Source organism: Taudactylus pleione, unplaced genomic scaffold (assembly GCF_031769625.1).
Source record: "Taudactylus pleione unplaced genomic scaffold, aTauple2 ptg001597l, whole genome shotgun sequence".
In the NCBI taxonomy this organism is placed as follows: domain Eukaryota; kingdom Metazoa; phylum Chordata; class Amphibia; order Anura; family Myobatrachidae; genus Taudactylus; species Taudactylus pleione.
The window spans coordinates 1,240,204-1,262,564 of record NW_028285994.1 but is presented as its reverse complement, the minus strand read 5'-3'; the positions used below and the strand labels follow the sequence as shown (position 1 = coordinate 1,262,564).

Sequence of the window (22,361 nt, the reverse complement as noted above, 5' to 3'; positions counted from 1 at the left end):
GTGGGTTCCTGCAGCGTCAGCCAGTGTATAAGGACACCCACCCTACACATATAACGTTGTTTGGAAAGTGGGGGATGGTCTATAAAGAAAACCATATGACATTACTGCTGGGAATACATAGGGACTGGATTATAAGAACACACTACAGTACCTACAGTATGAAAGTCTGGACTGTGTTTTGGATGAATAGATACAAGAGCTACATATGTATAACATCCTCAGTAGTCACATGAGAATAAGTGAGCACGTCACAGCGCACACTAAGAATTTATAGAATAGCCCCAGAGCGCTGTACATTCCTTTATTTATTTGTACCTCGGGATGTGGAGCAGCCAGGTGCACCACAGATAGCAGCCTAGAGCGCTGTATTCTATTACATAACCGTATATCTGCATTTGCCCATGTGGTGTAATGGTGTCACAGGTGAGCACTCTCCATTGGCATATGGGGCACAGAAAGCGCCCACCTCGCATGTCCCCTGGGTGAGGTAACCGTTTCTGAACTACCATTCCCAGAATACTCTGCTACAGAATTGGTGCGTGGATTACATGTGATGTTCTGCATACGTGTTCATTTATACACAGATATAATAGTCTTACATGTCACACTATAACATACATCTTCATTCTGCAGACGTGTGCGGTGATGAGGAGGTTCGAGCCAAACTACTGGAGCTGAAACACAAACACGATGCAATCAAGAAATCTCAGGACAAGCAGAAGAGCGCCCTCCAGAGGCGGACATCGAGTGCGGGCAGCCGAGGGTATACTCACTGCTGTGTCATTACAAAACATGGCCCCTAATCACATGGGAAACAGCCGAGGGTATACTCACTGCTGTCATTACAGAACATGGCCCCTAATCACATGGGGAACAGCCGAGGGTACAGTCACTGCTGTGTCATTACAGAACATGGCCCCTAATCACATGGGGAACAGCCGAGGGTATACTCACTGCTGTGTCATTACAGAACATAGCGCCTAATCACATGGGGAACAGCCAAGGGTATAGTCACCGCTGTGTCATTACAGAACACGGCCCCTAATCACATGGGGAACAGCCGAGGGTACATTCACTGCTGTGTCATTACAGAACACGGCGCCTAATCACATGGGGAACAGCCGAGGGTATAGTCACTGCTGTGTCATTACAGAACACGGCCCCTAATCACATGGGGAACAGCCGAGGGTACAGTCACTGCTGTGTCATTACAGAACACGGCCCCTAATCACATGGGGAACAGCCGAGGGTACAGTCACTGCTGTGTCATTACAGAACACGGCGCCTAATCACATAGGGAACAGCCGAGGTATAGTCACTGCTGTGTTATTACAGAACACGGCGCCTAATCACATAGGGAACAGCCGAGGTATAGTCACTGCTGTGTTATTACAGAACACGGCCCCTAATCACATGGGGAACAGCCGAGGGTACAGTCACTGCTGTGTCATTACAGAACACGGCCCCTAATCACATGGGGAACAGCCGAGGGTACAGTCACTGCTGTGTCATTACAGAACACGGCCCCTAATCACATGGGGAACAGCCGAGGGTATACTCACTGCTGTGTCATTACAGAACACGGCGCCTAATCACATAGGGAACAGCCGAGGTATAGTCACTGCTGTGTTATTACAGAACACGGCGCCTAATCACATAGGGAACAGCCGAGGTATAGTCACTGCTGTGTTATTACAGAACACGGCCCCTAATCACATGGGGAACAGCCGAGGGTATACTCACTGCTGTGTCATTACAGAACACGGCCCCTAATCACATGGGGAACAGCCGAGGGTACAGTCACTGCTGTGTCATTACAGAACACGGCCCCTAATCACATGGGGAACAGCCGAGGGTACAGTCACTGCTGTGTCATTACAGAACACGGCCCCTAATCACATGGGGAACAGCCGAGGGTACAGTCACAGCTGTGTCATTACAGAACACGGCCCCTAATCACATGGGGAACAGCCGAGGGTACAGTCACTGCTGTGTCATTACAGAACATGGCGCCTAATCACATGGGGAACAGCCGAGGGTACAGTCACTGCTGTGTCATTACAGAACATGGCGCCTAATCACATGGGGAACAGCCGAGGGTACAGTCACTGCTGTGTCATTACAGAACATGGCGCCTAATCACATGGGGAACAGCCGAGGGTACAGTCACTGCTGTGTCATTACAGAACACGGCGCCTAATCACATAGGGAACAGCCGAGGTATAGTCACTGCTGTGTTATTACAGAACACGGCGCCTAATCACATAGGGAACAGCCGAGGTATAGTCACTGCTGTGTTATTACAGAACACGGCGCCTAATCACATAGGGAACAGCCGAGGTATAGTCACTGCTGTGTTATTACAGAACACGGCCCCTAATCACATGGGGAACAGCCGAGGGTATACTCACTGCTGTGTCATTACAGAACACGGCCCCTAATCACATGGGGAACAGCCGAGGGTACAGTCACTGCTGTGTCATTACAGAACACGGCCCCTAATCACATGGGGAACAGCCGAGGGTACAGTCACTGCTGTGTCATTACAGAACACGGCCCCTAATCACATGGGGAACAGCCGAGGGTACAGTCACTGCTGTGTTATTACAGAACACGGCCCCTAATCACATGGGGAACAGCCGAGGGTACAGTCACTGCTGTGTCATTACAGAACATGGCGCCTAATCACATGGGGAACAGCCGAGGGTACAGTCACTGCTGTGTCATTACAGAACATGGCGCCTAATCACATGGGGAACAGCCGAGGGTACAGTCACTGCTGTGTCATTACAGAACATGGCGCCTAATCACATGGGGAACAGCCGAGGGTATACTCACTACTGTGTCATTACAGAACATGGCGCCTAATCACATGGGGAACAGCCGAGGGTACAGTCACTGCTGTGTCATTACAGAACATGGCCCCTAATCACATGGGGAACAGCCGAGGGTATACTCACTGCTGTGTCATTACAGAACATAGCGCCTAATCACATGGGGAACAGCCGAGGGTACAGTCACTGCTGTGTCATTACAGAACATGGCCCCTAATCACATGGGGAACAGCCGAGGGTACAGTCACTGCTGTGTCATTACAGAACATGGCGCCTAATCACATGGGGAACAGCCGAGGGTACAGTCACTGCTGTGTCATTACAGAACATGGCCCCTAATCACATGGGGAACAGCCGAGGGTACAGTCACTGCTGTGTCATTACAGAACACGGCCCCTAATCACATAGGGAACAGCCGAGGGTACAGTCACTGCTGTGTCATTACAGAACATGGCGCCTAATCACATGGGGAACAGCCGAGGGTACAGTCACTGCTGTGTTATTACAGAACACGGCGCCTAACCACATGGGGAACAGCCGAGGGTATAGTCACTGCTGTGTTATTACAGAACACGGCCCCTAATCACATGGGTAACAGCCGAGGGTACAGTCACTGCAGTGTCATTACAGAACACGGCCTCTAATCACATGGGGAACAGCCGGGGGTACAGTCACTGCTGTGTCATTACAGAACACGGCGCCTAATCACATAGGGAACAGCCGAGGGTACAGTCACTGCTGTGTCATTACAGAACACGGCCCCTAATCACATGGGGAACAGCCGAGGGTACAGTCACTGCTGTGTCATTACAGAACACGGCGCCTAATCACATAGGGAACAGCCGAGGGTACAGTCACTGCTGTGTCATTACAGAACACGGCCCCTAATCACATGGGGAACAGCCGAGGGTACAGTCACTGCTGTGTCATTACAGAACACGGCCCCTAATCACATGGGGAACAGCCGAGGGTACACTCACTGCTGTGTCATTACAGAACACGGCCCCTAATCACATGGGGAACAGCCGAGGGTATACTCACTGCTGTGTCATTACAGAACACGGTCCCTAATCACATGGGGAACAGCCGAGGGTACAGTCACTGCTGTGTCATTACAGAACATGGCGCCTAATCACATGGGGAACAGCCGAGGGTACAGTCACTGCTGTGTCATTACAGAACACGGCCCCTAATCACATGGGGAACAGCTGAGGGTACAGTCACTGCTGTGTTATTACAGAACACAGCCCCTAATCACATGGGGAACAGCCGAGGGTACAGTCACTACTGTGTCATTACAGAACACAGCCCCTAATCACATGGGGAACAGCCGAGGGTACAGTCACTGCTGTGTCATTACAGAACACGGCCCCTAATCACATGGTGAACAGCCGAGGGTACAGTCACTGCTGTGTTATTACAGAACATGGCCCCTAATCACATGGGGAACAGCCGAGGGTACAGTCACTGCTGTGTCATTACAGAACACGGCCCCTAATCACATGGGGAACAGCCGAGGGTACAGTCACTGCTATGTTATTACAGAACATGGCGCCTAATCACATAGGGAACAGCCGAGGGTACAGTCACTGCTGTGTCATTACAGAACATGGCTCCTAATCACATGGGGAACAGCCGAGGGTACAGTCACTGCTGTGTCATTACAGAACATGGCGCCTAATCACATGGGGAACAGCCGAGGGTACAGTCACTGCTGTGTCATTACAGAACATGGTACCTAATCACATGGGGAACAGCCGAGGGTACAGTCACTACTGTGTCATTACAGAACACGGCCCCTAATCACATGGGGAACAGCCGAGGGTACAGTCACTGCTGTGTCATTACAGAACATGGCCCCTAATCACATGGGGAACAGCCGAGGGTACAGTCACTGCTGTGTCATTACAGAACATGGCCCCTAATCACATGGGGAACAGCCGAGGGTACAGTCACTGCTATGTTATTACAGATATGGCCCCTAATCACATGGGGAACAGCCGAGGGTACAGTCACTGCTGTGTCATTACAGAACATGGCACCTAATCACATGGGGAACAGCCGAGGGTACAGTCACTGCTGTGTTATTACAGAACACGGCCCCTAATCACATGGGGAACAGCCGAGGGTACAGTCACTGCTGTGTTATTACAGATATGGCGCCTAATCACATAGGGAACAGCCGAGGTATAGTCACTGCTGTGTCATTACAGAACACGGCCCCTAATCACATAGGGAACAGCCGAGGGTACAGTCACTGCTGTGTCATTACAGAACACGGACCCTAATCACATGGGAACAGCCGAGGGTACAGTCACTGCTGTGTTATTACAGATATGGCCCCTAATCACATGGGAACAGCCGAGGGTACAGTCACTGCTGTGTCATTACAGAACATGGCCCCTAATCACATGGGAACAGCCGAGGGTACAGTCACTGCTGTGTTATTACAGATATGGCGCCTAATCACATGGGAAACTCTGTACTACAGATGTGACCTCACTTACTGGTGGTCCGTACGCCATGTGGTGCGAGACGCTCACCGTCCCCAGAGGGTAGCGCACCGTATTTTTCTTTACATTTTGCGTATTGCGGAATCGGCGACAAGCCGCTCACAGTGTATTAGAGACGCTGGGCTGTGACTTTATCTGTCCAGGAATTCTACACACATACAAAGTCACCGATGGCGCACACCGGGACGCGAGGAAGAGCCACAGCCCCTGCACCGCAGAACTTCTCGCATAGATTCAGACTCAGTCACACAGATACACAAGTGTCGCACACCCCATTCATCAGTGTGATCTAGCAATGTACTTCTGCCGCTTCCGCTACTTTTATTTATAACGATAAGACGCATATTCCAAGCGAAAAAGTTGCTGGGCGCAGCCGGGACGCACCGGAGCTGGCGCTGCTGAATCAACATTAGGAAAGGTCACATCTGTATGTATGTATGTGTATGTATGTATGTATGTATGTGTATTATTCTTTCCCAGTCACTGCACAGGTAAAGTGACACGGGCAGCCGACATGACACGGGCAGGGGGGGGGGGCTCAATTTAGAAGAATCCTAAAAGATTAGCAGAATAGATGAGTTTATTGAGCAGTAGGAGGCGCAGTGGGAGGCGGCTACATACTGAGAGGGCCGTCTCTGGGGGGAGCTAACGGGTTCTATTATCAGAACTATCCTCAGATCTCAGCCAATACACTTCACATATATCTGTCTAACTTCTCATAACATCCCAGGATGTAGTAATCTACCTCTCTGCAAGCTATTGTCCTCTGTTATCAGTCAGAGGGAGTCCACACAGTGTTCCTCAGTGCACCTGTCACCTACATACAACAGGGGGAGCTATTGTTCATGGTATATTTCTAGTGTGTAGGATACCCAAACTCATTACACTCCATGTATATCCTTAAAACCTGGCCTGTAATGGCGGAGTTTGGGAACCTCTGGTGTAGGGAATAGATCTGGTCTATGAGGCACCTCAGGATAATCTGTGCTGTGCTCTGCGTTATCTGGTCTATGAGGCGCCTCGGGATAATCTGTGCTGCGCTCTGTCTGTTGTCTGCGTTATCTGGTCTATGAGGCGCCTCAGGATAATCTGCGCTGCACTCTGTCTGCATTATCTGGACTATGAGGCACCTCAGGATTATCTGTGCTGCGCTCTGTCTGCGTTATCTGGTCTATGAGGCGCCTCAGGATAATCTGTGCTGCGCTCTGTTTGCGTTATCTGGTCTATGAGGCGCCTCAGGATAATCTGTACTGCGCTCTGTCTGCGTTATCTGGTCTAGGAGGCGCCTCAGGATAATCTGTGCTGCGCTCTGTTTGCGTTATCTGGTCTATGAGGCGCCTCGGGATAATCTGTGCTGCGCTCTGTCTGCGTTATCTGGTCTAGGAGGCGCCTCAGGATAATCTGTGCTGCGCTCTGTTTGCGTTATCTGGACTATGAGGCGCCTCAGGATAATCTGTGCTGCGCTCTGTTTGCATTATCTGGTCTATGAGGCGCCTCAGGATAATCTGTGCTGCGCTCTCTGCGTTATCTGGTCTATGAGGCACCTCAGGATAATCTGTGCTGCGCTCTGTCTGCGTTATCTGGACTATGAGGCACCTCAGGATAATCTGTGCTGCGCTCTGTCTGCGTTATCTGGTCTATGAGGCACCTCAGGATAATCTGTGCTGCGCTCTGTTTGCGTTATCTGGACTATGAGGCGCCTCAGGATAATCTGTGCTGCGCTCTGTCTGCGTTATCTGGTCTATGAGGCACCTCAGGATAATCTGTGCTGCGCTCTGCGTTATCTGGTCTATGAGGCACCTCAGGATAATCTGTGCTGCGCTCTGTCTGCGTTATCTGGTCTATGACGCGCCTCAGGATAATCTGTGCTGCGCTCTGTTTGCATTATCTGGTCTATGAGGCGCCTCAGGATAATCTGTGCTGCGCTCTCTGCGTTATCTGGTCTATGAGGCACCTCAGGATAATCTGTGCTGCGCTCTGTCTGCGTTATCTGGACTATGAGGCGCCTCGGGATAATCTGTGCTGCGCTCTGTCTGCGTTATCTGGTCTATGAGGCACCTCAGGATAATCTGTGCTGCGCTCTCTGCGTTATCTGGTCTATGAGGCACCTCAGGATAATCTGTGCTGCGCTCTGTCTGCGTTATCTGGACTATGAGGCACCTCAGGATAATCTGTGCTGCGCTCTGTCTGCGTTATCTGGTCTATGAGGCGCCTCGGGATAATCTGTGCTGCGCTCTGTCTGCGTTATCTGGTCTATGAGGCGCCTCAGGATAATCTGTGCTGCGCTCTGTTTGCATTATCTGGTCTATGAGGCGCCTCAGGATAATCTGTGCTGCGCTCTCTGCGTTATCTGGTCTATGAGGCACCTCAGGATAATCTGTGCTGCGCTCTGTCTGCGTTATCTGGACTATGAGGCACCTCAGGATAATCTGTGCTGCGCTCTGTCTGCGTTATCTGGTCTATGAGGCGCCTCGGGATAATCTGTGCTGCGCTCTGTCTGCGTTATCTGGTCTATGAGGCACCTCAGGATAATCTGTGCTGCGCTCTGTCTGCGTTATCTGGACTATGAGGCACCTCAGGATAATCTGTGCTGCGCTCTGTCTGCGTTATCTGGTCTATGAGGCACCTCAGGATAATCTATGCTGCGCTCTGTCTGCGTTATCTGGTCTAGGAAGTGCCTCAGGATAATCTGTGCTGCGCTCTGTCTGCGTTATCTGGTCTAGGAGGCGCCTCAGGATAATCTGTGCTGCGCTCTGTCTGCGTTATCTGGACTATGAGGCGCCTCAGGATAATCTGTGCTGCGCTCTGTCTGCGTTATCTGGTCTATGAGGCACCTCAGGATAATCTGTGCTGCGCTCTGTCTGCGTTATCTGGTCTAGGAGGCGCCTCAGGATAATCTGTGCTGCGCTCTGTCTGCGTTATCTGGTCTATGAGGCGCCTCAGGATAATCTGTGCTGCAATCTGTCTGCGTTATCTGGTCTATGAGGCGCCTCAGGATAATCTGTGCTGCGCTCTGTCTGCGTTATCTGGTCTATGAGGCGCCTCAGGATAATCTGTGCTGCGCTCTGTCTGCGTTATCTGGTCTATGAGGCGCCTCAGGAGAATCTGTGCTGCGCTCTGTCTGCGTTATCTGGTCTATGAGGCGCCTCGGGATAATCTGTGCTGCGCTCTGTCTGCGTTATCTGGTCTATGAGGCGCCTCGGGATAATCTGTGCTGCGCTCTGTCTGCGTTATCTGGTCTATGAGGTGCCTCGGGATAATCTGTGCTGCGCTCTGTCTGCGTTACCTGGTCTATGAGGCGCCTCAGGATAATCTGTGCTGCGCTCTGTCTGTTGGCTGCGTTATCTGGTCTATGAGGCACCTCAGGATAATCTGTGCTGTGCTCTGTCTGCGTTATCTGGACTATGAGGCACCTCAGGATTATCTGTGCTGCGCTCTGTCTGCGTTATCTGGTCTATGAGGCGCCTCAGGATAATCTGTACTGCGCTCTGTCTGCGTTATCTGGACTATGAGGCGCCTCGGGATAATCTGTGCTGCGCTCTGTCTGCGTTATCTGGTCTATGAGGCGCCTCAGGATAATCTGTGCTGCGCTCTGTCTGCGTTATCTGGTCTATGAGGCACCTCAGGATAATCTGTGCTGCGCTCTGTCTGTTGTCTGCGTTAGGAAAGTGGTGCGGAGGGTGAGTGTGACGGAACGGACCAATATGTACCGGCGAGAACACCAGAAAGAAGCTATGGTATGGCAGCAGCGGGGATCCCGGGAGAATGAGGCCGAATTACAGGATGAGGATGAGGACAAAACCACAAATGCAGAGATGCAGCAGGTGGTGAGTGATTGTCTCCCCCTACAGCATGGGTTGTGTACTGCAAGTCTCACATCTGCTACATACATCCCCTTACAGTTATTCCAGCTGTCTGTATAGGCTTTACACACAGACGAAAACGCTTTATACATCATCATACATGTGTGACACGCAGATATTTCACCCAGTGGAGATTTGTAGCCCTCACTACTGATCACAGAACTACTGACGCGTTTCTCTGTCAGAAAACACTTCATATATCATCATACATACATGTGTGACACGCAGATTACCTGTACACAGATATGTCACCCACTGGAGATTTGTAACCCTCACTACTGATTACAGAACCCATATAATCATCACCACTACTGACGCGTTTCTCTCTCTCTGTCAGAAAACACTTCATACATCATCATACATACATGTGTGACACGCAGATTACCTGTACACAGATATGTTACCCACTGGAGATTTGTAGCCCTCACTACTGATCACAGAACTACTGACGCGTTTCTCTGTCAGAAAACACTTCCTACATACATGTGTGACACGCAGATTACCTGTACACAGATATGTCACCCACTGGAGATTTGTAGCCATCACTACTGATTACAGAACCCATATAATCATCACCACTGACGCGTTTCTCTCTCACAGTCTGAACCGGACACCCAGAAAGTGCAGAACGAGGTGGAAGAGAACCAGAACCCTCCAGTCTTGGGAGATCCACCAAGTTCTCTTCCTCTGTCGCAGAGGAACGGGAGTGTGAGAACGGCCCCTAAACACACCTTCTCCAAACGCTTGGACCGCAGTGTGTCTTATCAGCTGGCCACCCAGTCTGAGCTGTGCCAGGACCTAAGCCAGGAGCGCTCTCACCACACGCTTGCTGAGCTCAAACGTCAGCGGGCTGCAGCCAAGTTACAGAGACATGCCCCACCACCGCCCAGTGCGGAGCCCCTTCCCCAAACGCCGGACTCTATGGAACCAGCGGCACCCAATTCTGTATATTACACCAGCGCAAGTGGGGAGCCCCCATTACTGAAGCTTAAAGCTCCCGCAGAGGATAACACACCAGCAGGAAAGAGGCCTTGTTGTGGGGTCATGTAACCGCTTTCCAGAAGCTCCGAGACTGCTCCGCACTCCAGCTGTGGCCGAGAGATCTCAGAGAAACGTTTATAGGTTTATACTGAGGGGCATCAAGCCCTTTACTACAGAGCCTATTTTTATATGGCGATTACAGGGTGACAGACTTGGCACGCGCTGGGCGATTCCGCCGGATATCAGCCTTTTTAAGATATATTTTTTTAACAGAAAACGTTCTGCATAATTTAATCTTTTTACATTGGGATTTCTGTATTCAGTCATTCCTGTAAGATAACCCAACCTCTGAGGCGTCTACAAGCTGCGGTAAATGATCGGGTGTTCTGTGTTTGTGTGAGTGTCATACATTCTAGGAGCCCCATATATGACATGGGGGGGGACGATGCATTAGTAGCATAGAGCTGCACACAGGGGGGCGAGATGCATTAGTAACATAGAGCTGCACACGGGGGGGCGAGATGCATTAGTAACATAGAGCTGCACACGGGGGGCGAGATGCATTAGTAACATAGAGCCGCACACAGGGGGGCGAGATGCATTAGTAACATAGAGCTGCACACAGGGGGGGCGAGATGCATTAGTAACATAGAGCTGCACACAGGGGGGCGAGATGCATTAGTAACATAGAGCCGCACACAGGGGGGCGAGATGCATTAGTAACATAGAGCCGCACACAGGGGGGGCGAGATGCATTAGTAACAGAGCCGCACACAGGGGGGCGAGATGCATTAGTAACATAAAGCCGCACACGGGGGAGGCGAGATGCATTAGTAACATAGAGCTGCACACGGGGGCGAGATGCATTAGTAACATAGAGCTGCACACAGGGGGGCGAGATGCATTAGTAACATAGAGCTGCACACAGGGGGGCGAGATGCATTAGTAACATAGAGCTGCACACAGGGGGGGCGAGATGCATTAGTAACATAGAGCCGCACACGGGGGGGTGAGATGCATTAGTAACAGAGCTGCCCACAGGGGGGCGAGATGCATTAGTAACAGAGCTGCCCACAGGGGGGCGAGATGCATTAGTAACATAGAGCCGCACACAGGGGGGCGAGATGCATTAGTAACAGAGCTGCCCACAGGGGGGCGAGATGCATTAGTAACATAGAGCCGCACACGGGGGGGCGAGATGCATTAGTAACATAGAGCTGCACACAGGGGGGCGAGATGCATTAGTAACATAGAGCTGCTGGGAACGCACGAGGCACAGCTGCATTATCCCTGTGCATCTAATCAGCAATAGTCCCCTCTCTGTACCCAGAACACTAATACTCCCTCCTGGGAACGCACGAGGCACAGCTGCATAATCCCTGTGCATTTTATCAGCACCAGCAATAGTCCCCTCTCTGTACCCAGAACACTAATACTACCTCCTGGGAATGCACGAGGCACAGCTGCATAATCCCTGTGCATCTTATCAGCACCAGCAGTAGTCCCATCTCTGTGTACCCAGAACACTAATACTCCCTCCTGGGAACGCACGAGGCACAGCTGCATAATCCCTGTGCATTTTATCAGCACCAGCAATAGTCCCATCTCTGTGTACCCAGAACACTAATACTCCCTCCTGGGAACACACGAGGCACAGCTGCATTATCCCTGTGCATCTTATCAGCACCAGCAATAGTCCTCTCTGTACCCAGAACACTAATACTCCCTCCTGGGAATGCACGAGGCACAGCTGCATAATCCCTGTGCATTTTATCAGCACCAGCAATAGTCCCCTCTCTGTACCCAGAACACTAATACTCCCTCCTGGGAATGCATGAGGCACAGCTGCATAATCCCTGTGCATTTTATCAGCACCAGCAATAGTCCCCTCTCTGTGTACCCAGAACACTAATACTCCCTCCTGGGAATGCACGAGGCACAGCTGCATAATCCCTGTGCATTTTATCAGCACCAGCAATAGTCCCCTCTCTGTACCCAGAACACTAATACTCCCTCCTGGGAACGCACGAGGCACAGCTGCATAATCCCTGTGCATTTTATCAGCACCAGCAATAGTCCCCTCTCTGTACCCAGAACACTAATACTCCCTCCTGGGAATGCACGAGGCACAGCTGCATAATCCCTGTGCATTTTAGCAGCACCAGCAATAGTCCCATCTCTGTACCCAGAACACTAATACTCCCTCCTGGGAATGCACGAGGCACAGCTGCATAATCCCTGTGCATTTTATCAGCACCAGCAATAGTCCCATTTCTGTACCCAGAACACTGCACGAGGCACAGCTGCATTATCCCTGTGCATCTTATCAGCACCAGCAGTAGTCCCATTTCTGTACCCAGAACACTACACGAGGCACAGCTGCATTATCCCTGTGCATCTTATCAGCACCAGCAATAGTCCCATTTCTGTACCCAGAACACTGCACGAGGCACAGCTGCATTATCCCTGTGCATCTTATCAGCACTAGCAATAGTCCCATTTCTGTACCCAGAACACTGCACGAGGCACAGCTGCATTATCCCTGTGCATCTTATCAGCACCAGCAATAGTCCCATCTCTGTGTACCCAGAACACTAATACTCCCTCCTGGGAACACACGAGGCACAGCTGCATAATCCCTGTGCATCTTATCAGCACCAGCAATAGTCCTCTCTGTACCCAGAACACTAATACTCCCTCCTGGGAACGCACGAGGCACAGCTGCATAATCCCTGTGCATTTTATCAGCACCAGCAATAGTCCTCTCTGTACCCAGAACACTAATACTCCCTCCTGGGAATGCACGAGGCACAGCTGCATTATCCCTGTGCATCTTATCAGTACCAGCAATAGTCCCCTCTCTGTACCCAGAACACTAATACTCCCTCCTGGGAACGCACGAGGCACAGCTGCATAATCCATGTGCATTTTATCAGCACCAGCAATAGTCCTCTCTGTACCCAGAACACTAATAGTCCCTCCTGGGAACGCACGAGGCACAGCTGCATAATCCCTGTGCATTTTATCAGCACCAGCAATAGTCCCATCTCTGTACCCAGAACACTAATACTCCCTCCTGGGAATGCATGAGGCACAGCTGCATAATCTCTGTGCATTTTATCAGCACCAGCAATAGTCCCATTTCTGTACCCAGAACACTGCACGAGGCACAGCTGCATTATCCCTGTGCATCTTATCAGCACCAGCAGTAGTCCCCTCTCTGTACCCAGAACACTAATAATCCCTCCTGGGAATGCACGAGGCACAGCTGCATAATCCCTGTGCATTTTATCAGCACCAGCAATAGTCCTCTCTGTACCCAGAACACTAATACTCCCTCCTGGGAACGCACGAGGCACAGCTGCATAATCCCTGTGCATCTTATCAGCACCAGCAATAGTCCTCTCTGTACCCAGAACACTAATACTCCCTCCTGGGAATGCACGAGGCACAGCTGCATTATTCCTGTGCATCTTATCAGTACCAGCAATAGTCCCCTCTCTGTACCCAGAACACTAATACTCCCTGCTGGGAACGCACGAGGCACAGCTGCATAATCCCTGTGCATCTTATCAGCACCAGCAATAGTCCTCTCTGTACCCAGAACACTAATACTCCCTCCTGGGAATGCACGAGGCACAGCTGCATTATCCCTGTGCATCTTATCAGTACCAGCAATAGTCCCCTCTCTGTACCCAGAACACTATTACTCCATGCTGGGAACGCACGAGGTACAGCTGCATAATCCCTGTGCATCTTATCAGCACCAGCAATAGTCCTCTCTGTACCCAGAACACTAATACTCCCTCCTGGGAATGCACGAGGCACAGCTGCATAATCCCTGTGCATCTTATCAGCACCAGCAATAGTCCCCTCTCTGTACCCAGAACACTAATACTCCCTCCTGGGAACGCACGAGGCACAGCTGCATAATCCCTGTGCATCTTATCAGCACCAGCAATAGTCCCCTCTCTGTACCCAGAACACTAATACTCCCTCCTGGGAACGCACGAGGCACAGCTGCATAATCCCTGTGCATCTTATCAGCACCAGCAATAGTCCCCTCTCTGTACCCAGAACACTAATACTCCCTCCTGGGAATGCACGAGGCACAGCTGCATAATCCCTGTGCATTTTATCAGCACCAGCAATAGTCCCATCTCTGTACCCAGAACACTAATACTCCCTCCTGGGAACACACGAGGCACAGCTGCATAATCCCTGTGCATCTTATCAGCACCAGCAGTAGTCCCATTTCTGTACCCAGAACACTGCACGAGGCACAGCTGCATTATCCCTGTGCATCTTATCAGCACCAGCAGTAGTCCCATTTCTGTACCCAGAACACTACACGAGGCACAGCTGCATTATCCCTGTGCATCTTATCAGCACTAGCAATAGTCCCATTTCTGTACCCAGAACACTGCACGAGGCACAGCTGCATTATCCCTGTGCATCTTATCAGCACCAGCAACAGTCCCATCTCTGTGTACCCAGAACACTAATACTCCCTCCTGGGAACGCACGAGGCACAGCTGCATTATCCATGTGCATCTTATCAGCACCAGCAATAGTCCTCTCTGTACCCAGAACACTAATACTCCCTCCTGGGAACGCACGAGGCACAGCTGCATAATCCCTGTGCATCTTATCAGCACCAGCAATAGTCCTCTCTGTACCCAGAACACTAATACTCCCTCCTGGGAACGCACGAGGCACAGCTGCATAATCCCTGTGCATCTTATCAGCACCAGCAATAGTCCCATCTCTGTACCCAGAACACTAATACTCCCTCCTGGGAATGCACGAGGCACAGCTGCATAATCCCTGTGCATCTTATCAGCACCAGCAATAGTCCCCTCTCTGTACCCAGAACACTAATACTCCCTCCTGGGAACGCACGAGGCACAGCTGCATAATCCATGTGCATCTTATCAGCACCAGCAATAGTCCTCTCTGTACCCAGAACACTAATAGTCCCTCCTGGGAACGCACGAGGCACAGCTGCATAATCCCTGTGCATCTTATCAGCACCAGCAATAGTCCCATCTCTGTACCCAGAACACTAATACTCCCTCCTGGGAATGCACGAGGCACAGCTGCATAATCCCTGTGCATTTTATCAGCACCAGCAATAGTCCCATCTCTGTACCCAGAACACTAATACTCCCTCCTGGGAATGCACGAGGCACAGCTGCATAATCCCTGTGCATTTTATCAGCACCAGCAATAGTCCCATTTCTGTACCCAGAACACTGCACGAGGCACAGCTGCATTATCCCTGTGCATCTTATCAGCACCAGCAGTAGTCCCCTCTCTGTACCCAGAACACTAATAATCCCTCCTGGGAATGCACGAGGCACAGCTGCATAATCCCTGTGCATTTTATCAGCACCAGCAATAGTCCTCTCTGTACCCAGAACACTAATACTCCCTCCTGGGAACGCACGAGGCACAGCTGCATAATCCCTGTGCATCTTATCAGCACCAGCAATAGTCCTCTCTGTACCCAGAACACTAATACTCCCTCCTGGGAATGCACGAGGCACAGCTGCATTATTCCTGTGCATCTTATCAGTACCAGCAATAGTCCCCTCTCTGTACCCAGAACACTAATACTCCCTGCTGGGAACGCACGAGGCACAGCTGCATAATCCCTGTGCATCTTATCAGCACCAGCAATAGTCCTCTCTGTACCCAGAACACTAATACTCCCTCCTGGGAATGCACGAGGCACAGCTGCATTATCCCTGTGCATCTTATCAGTACCAGCAATAGTCCCCTCTCTGTACCCAGAACACTATTACTCCATGCTGGGAACGCACGAGGCACAGCTGCATAATCCCTGTGCATCTTATCAGCACCAGCAATAGTCCTCTCTGTACCCAGAACACTAATACTCCCTCCTGGGAATGCACGAGGCACAGCTGCATAATCCCTGTGCATTTTATCAGCACCAGCAATAGTCCCCTCTCTGTACCCAGAACACTAATACTCCCTCCTGGGAATGCACGAGGCACAGCTGCATTATCCCTGTGCATCTTATCAGTACCAGCAATAGTCCCCTCTCTGTACCCAGAACACTATTACTCCATGCTGGGAACGCACAAGGTACAGCTGCATAATCCCTGTGCATCTTATCAGCACCAGCAATAGTCCTCTCTGTACCCAGAACACTAATACTCCCTCCTGGGAATGCACGAGGCACAGCTGCATAATCCCTGTGCATCTTATCAGCACCAGCAATAGTCCCCTCTCTGTACCCAGAACACTAATACTCCCTCCTGGGAACGCACGAGGCACAGCTGCATAATCCCTGTGCATTTTATCAGCACCAGCAATAGTCCCCTCTCTGTACCCAGAACACTAATACTCCCTCCTGGGAACGCACGAGGCACAGCTGCATAATCCCTGTGCATCTTATCAGCACCAGCAATAGTCCCCTCTCTGTACCCAGAACACTAATACTCCCTCCTGGGAATGCACGAGGCACAGCTGCATAATCCCTGTGCATTTTATCAGCACCAGCAATAGTCCCATCTCTGTACCCAGAACACTAATACTCCCTCCTGGGAACACACGAGGCACAGCTGCATAATCCCTGTGCATCTTATCAGCACCAGCAGTAGTCCCATTTCTGTACCCAGAACACTGCACGAGGCACAGCTGCATTATCCCTGTGCATCTTATCAGCACCAGCAGTAGTCCCATTTCTGTACCCAGAACACTACACGAGGCACAGCTGCATTATCCCTGTGCATCTTATCAGCACCAGCAATAGTCCCATTTCTGTACCCAGAACAGTGCACGAGGCACAGCTGCATTATCCCTGTGCATCTTATCAGCACTAGCAATAGTCCCATTTCTGTACCCAGAACACTGCACGAGGCACAGCTGCATTATCCCTGTGCATCTTATCAGCACCAGCAATAGTCCCATCTCTGTGTACCCAGAACACTAATACTCCCTCCTGGGAACGCACGAGGCACAGCTGCATTATCCATGTGCATCTTATCAGCACCAGCAATAGTCCTCTCTGTACCCAGAACACTAATACTCCCTCCTGGGAACGCACGAGGCACAGCTGCATAATCCCTGTGCATCTTATCAGCACCAGCAATAGTCCTCTCTGTACCCAGAACACTAATACTCCCTCCTGGGAACGCACGAGGCACAGCTGCATAATCCCTGTGCATCTTATCAGCACCAGCAATAGTCCCATCTCTGTACCCAGAACACTAATACTCCCTCCTGGGAATGCACGAGGCACAGCTGCATAATCCCTGTGCATCTTATCAGCACCAGCAATAGTCCCCTCTCTGTACCCAGAACACTAATACTCCCTCCTGGGAACGCACGAGGCACAGCTGCATAATCCATGTGCATCTTATCAGCACCAGCAATAGTCCTCTCTGTACCCAGAACACTAATAGTCCCTCCTGGGAACGCACGAGGCACAGCTGCATAATCCCTGTGCATCTTATCAGCACCAGCAATAGTCCCATCTCTGTACCCAGAACACTAATACTCCCTCCTGGGAATGCACGAGGCACAGCTGCATAATCCCTGTGCATTTTATCAGCACCAGCAATAGTCCCATCTCTGTACCCAGAACACTAATACTCCCTCCTGGGAATGCACGAGGCACAGCTGCATAATCCCTGTGCATTTTATCAGCACCAGCAATAGTCCCATTTCTGTACCCAGAACACTGCACGAGGCACAGCTGCATTATCCCTGTGCATTTTATCAGCACCAGCAGTAGTCCCCTCTCTGTACCCAGAACACTAATAATCCCTCCTGGGAATGCACGAGGCACAGCTGCATAATCCCTGTGCATTTTATCAGCACCAGCAATAGTCCTCTCTGTACCCAGAACACTAATACTCCCTCCTGGGAACGCACGAGGCACAGCTGCATAATCCCTGTGCATCTTATCAGCACCAGCAATAGTCCTCTCTGTACCCAGAACACTAATACTCCCTCCTGGGAATGCACGAGGCACAGCTGCATTATTCCTGTGCATCTTATCAGTACCAGCAATAGTCCCCTCTCTGTACCCAGAACACTAATACTCCCTGCTGGGAACGCACGAGGCACAGCTGCATAATCCCTGTGCATCTTATCAGCACCAGCAATAGTCCTCTCTGTACCCAGAACACTAATACTCCCTCCTGGGAATGCACGAGGCACAGCTGCATTATCCCTGTGCGTCTTATCAGTACCAGCAATAGTCCCCTCTCTGTACCCAGAACACTATTACTCCATGCTGGGAACGCACGAGGCACAGCTGCATAATCCCTGTGCATCTTATCAGCACCAGCAATAGTCCTCTCTGTACCCAGAACACTAATACTCCCTCCTGGGAATGCACGAGGCACAGCTGCATAATCCCTGTGCATTTTATCAGCACCAGCAATAGTCCCCTCTCTGTACCCAGAACACTAATACTCCCTCCTGGGAACGCACGAGGCACAGCTGCATAATCCCTGTGCATCTTATCAGCACCAGCAATAGTCCCATCTCTGTACCCAGAACACTAATACTCCCTCCTGGGAATGCACGAGGCACAGCTGCATAATCCCTGTGCATCTTATCAGCACCAGCAATAGTCCCCTCTCTGTACCCAGAACACTAATACTCCCTCCTGGGAACGCACGAGGCACAGCTGCATAATCCCTGTGCATCTTATCAGCACCAGCAAAGTGGCTACACGACTAGTGGCGGCAGAGCTTAATGTCCCAGCGGATCTGACTGCTGGGGAAACGTGTTTCTATAATCACCGTTGCTTAAGGAACGAGCAGCTAGAGATCAGTAAGACACCCATAATATACAATCGATTATTAGAGCCCACCTGCAGACATCTCCCTAATGTTACATACATTGTTTTTTACATGGATGTGGATGTAAATAAATGTACAAACATATAGAGATATTTTTGTCAAGTTTGCAGAAGTATCAACGTTCTGTGTTTGGGGTTCCAGTGAATTACAAACTATGAATTATTCAGACCAGTTTCTGGTTTCATTTATTTTGGAGCGTAATTATTTGGTTGTCTGTAAATATATTTATTTTGGTGTAAAAATTCTGTAGATACCAGTAGGTTCTTCACCAAGAGTCACCGAGCAGTCACACAGGTATACTCTACGCCACTGAGCAGTCACACAGGTCTACTCTACGCCACTGAGCAGTCACACAGGTCTACTCTACGCCACTGAGCAGTCACACAGGTCTACTCTACGCCACTGAGCAGTCACACAGGTCTACTCTACGCCACTGAGCAGTCACACAGGTCTACTCTACGCCACTGAGCAGTCACACAGGTCTACTCTACGCCACTGAGCAGTCACACAGGTCTACTCTACGCCACTGAGCAGTCACACAGGTCTACTCTACGCCACTGAGCAGTCACACTACGACAGGTCTACTCTACGCCACTGAGCAGTCACACAGGTATACTCTACGCCACTGAGCAGTCACACAGGTATACTCTACGCCACTGAGCAGTCACACTACGACAGGTCTACTCTACGCCACTGAGCAGTCACACAGGTCTACTCTACGCCACTGAGCAGTCACACTACGACAGGTCTACTCTACGCCACTGAGCAGTCACACAGGTATACTCTACGCCACTGAGCAGTCACACAGGTATACTCTACGCCACTGAGCAGTCACACTACGACAGGTCTACTCTACGCCACTGAGCAGTCACACAGGTCTACTCTACGCCACTGAGCAGTCACACAGGTCTACTCTACGCCACTGAGCAGTCACACAGGTCTACTCTACGCCACTGAGCAGTCACACTACGTCAGGTCTACTCTACGCCACTGAGCAGTCACACAGGTATACTCTACGCCACTGAGCAGTCACACTACGACAGGTCTACTCTACGCCACTGAGCAGTCACACAGGTATACTCTACGCCACTGAGCAGTCACACAGGTCTACTCTACGCCACTGAGCAGTCACACAGGTCTACTCTACGCCACTGAGCAGTCACACAGGTCTACTCTACGCCACTGAGCAGTCACACAGGTCTACTCTACGCCACTGAGCAGTCACACAGGTCTACTCTACGCCACTGAGCAGTCACACTACGACTGGTATACTCTACGCCACTGAGCAGTCACACTACGACTGGTATACTCTACGCCACTGAGCAGTCACACTACGACAGGTATACTCTACGCCAAGCGTCACCGAGCAGTCACACTACGACAGGTATACTCTACGCCACTGAGCAGTCACACTACGACAGGTATACGCTACGCCAACAGTCACTGAGTAGTCACACTACGACAGGTATACTCTACACCAAGGGTAACACTACGACAGGTCTACTCTACGCCAAAGTTCACTGAGCAGTCGCACTCCGACAGGTCTACTCTACGCCAACGGTCACTGAGCAGTCACACTACGACAGGTTTACTCTTCGCCAACGGTCACTGAGCAGTTACACTACGACAGGTTTACTCTACGCCAACGGTCATGGAGCACTCACACTACGACAGGTATACTCTATGCCAAGGGTCACCGAGTAGTCACACTACAACAGATCTACTCTACGCCAGCGGTCACGGAGCAGTCACACTACGACAGGTACACTCTATGCCAACGGTCACTGAGCAGTCACACTACGACAGGTATACGCTACGCCAACGGTCACTGAGTAGTCACACTACGACAGGTCTACTCTACGGCAAGGGTCATCGAGTATTCACTCTCCGAGTGGTCTAAGCTATTCTAGGGGTGAAGTCCCACTCTGACAGAGGTATTCTACTGTACTCTAATAATCACAGATGGGTCACACACCGACCGGTCTACTCTATTCCAAGGGACACTGAGCAGTCACACTCCGAAATGTCTACTCTACGGATGCAATCACACTCTAACAGGGCGCCTCTCCGTGGGTCACCAAGCAGTCACACTCCGACAGGTCTACTCTCCAACATGACATCTCTCCTAAGGCCACCCAGCAGACACTCTAAAGATATCGCTCTTTCAAGGGTCAGATTGCAGTCGCACGCTGACGGGTCTACTGTACTATAATAGTCACTGATCAGTCACCAAGTGTAACAGTCACTGATCAGTCACCAAGTGTAACAGTCACTGAGCCGTCACCAAGTGGAACAGTCACTGAGCCGTCACCAAGTGGAACAGTCACTGAGCCGTCACCAAGTGGAACAGTCACTGAGCCGTCACCAAGTGGAACAGTCACTGAGCCGTCACCAAGTGGAACAGTCACTGAGCCGTCACCAAGTGGAACAGTCACTGAGCCGTCACCAAGTGTAACAGTCACTGAGCAGTCACCAAGTGTAACAGTCACTGAGCCGTCACCAAGTGTAACAGTCACTGAGCCGTCACCAAGTGTAACAGTCACTGAGCCGTCACCAAGTGTAACAGTCACTGAGCCGTCACCAAGTGTAACAGTCACTGAGCAGTCACCAAGTGTAACAGTCACTGAGCAGTCACCAAGTGTAACAGTCACTGAGCCGTCACCAAGTGTAACAGTCACTGAGCCGTCACCAAGTGTAACAGTCACTGAGCACTCACCAAGTGTAACAGTCACTGAGCCGTCACCAAGTGTAACAGTCACTGAGCAGTCACCAAGTGTAACAGTCACTGAGCCGTCACCAAGTGTAACAGTCACTGAGCCGTCACCAAGTGTAACAGTCACTGAGCAGTCACCAAGTGTAACAGTCACTGAGCCGTCACCAAGTGTAACAGTCACTGAGCCGTCACCAAGTGTAACAGTCACTGAGCCGTCACCAAGTGTAACAGTCACTGAGCCGTCACCAAGTGTAACAGTCACTGAGCCGTCACCAAGTGGAACAGTCACTGAGCCGTCACCAAGTGGAACAGTCACTGAGCCGTCACCAAGTGGAACAGTCACTGAGCCGTCACCAAGTGGAACAGTCACTGAGCCGTCACCAAGTGGAACAGTCACTGAGCCGTCACCAAGTGGAACAGTCACTGAGCCGTCACCAAGTGTAACAGTCACTGAGCCGTCACCAAGTGTAACAGTCACTGAGCCGTCACCAAGTGTAACAGTCACTGAGCCGTCACCAAGTGTAACAGTCACTGAGCCGTCACCAAGTGTAACAGTCACTGAGCCGTCACCAAGTGTAACAGTCACTGAGCAGTCACCAAGTGTAACAGTCACT

General features: G+C 50.9%; 1 protein-coding gene across 1 annotated transcript in view; it reads left to right on the top strand.

Moving 5' to 3' along the window:
• The window catches only part of PPP1R16A (protein phosphatase 1 regulatory subunit 16A), a 155,453-nt gene extending 143,588 nt beyond the window's left edge, over window positions 1–11,865 (top strand). Inside the window, exons 9-11 of the mRNA XM_088464131.1 lie at window positions 634–763; window positions 9,012–9,174; window positions 9,811–11,865. Of these exons, the coding sequence (XP_088320257.1) occupies window positions 634–763; window positions 9,012–9,174; window positions 9,811–10,260 (743 nt within the window). The 3' untranslated portion in view covers window positions 10,261–11,865. The remainder of the gene's footprint in view (window positions 1–633; window positions 764–9,011; window positions 9,175–9,810) is intronic.
• Window positions 11,866–22,361: the final 10,496 nt, after the last annotated feature.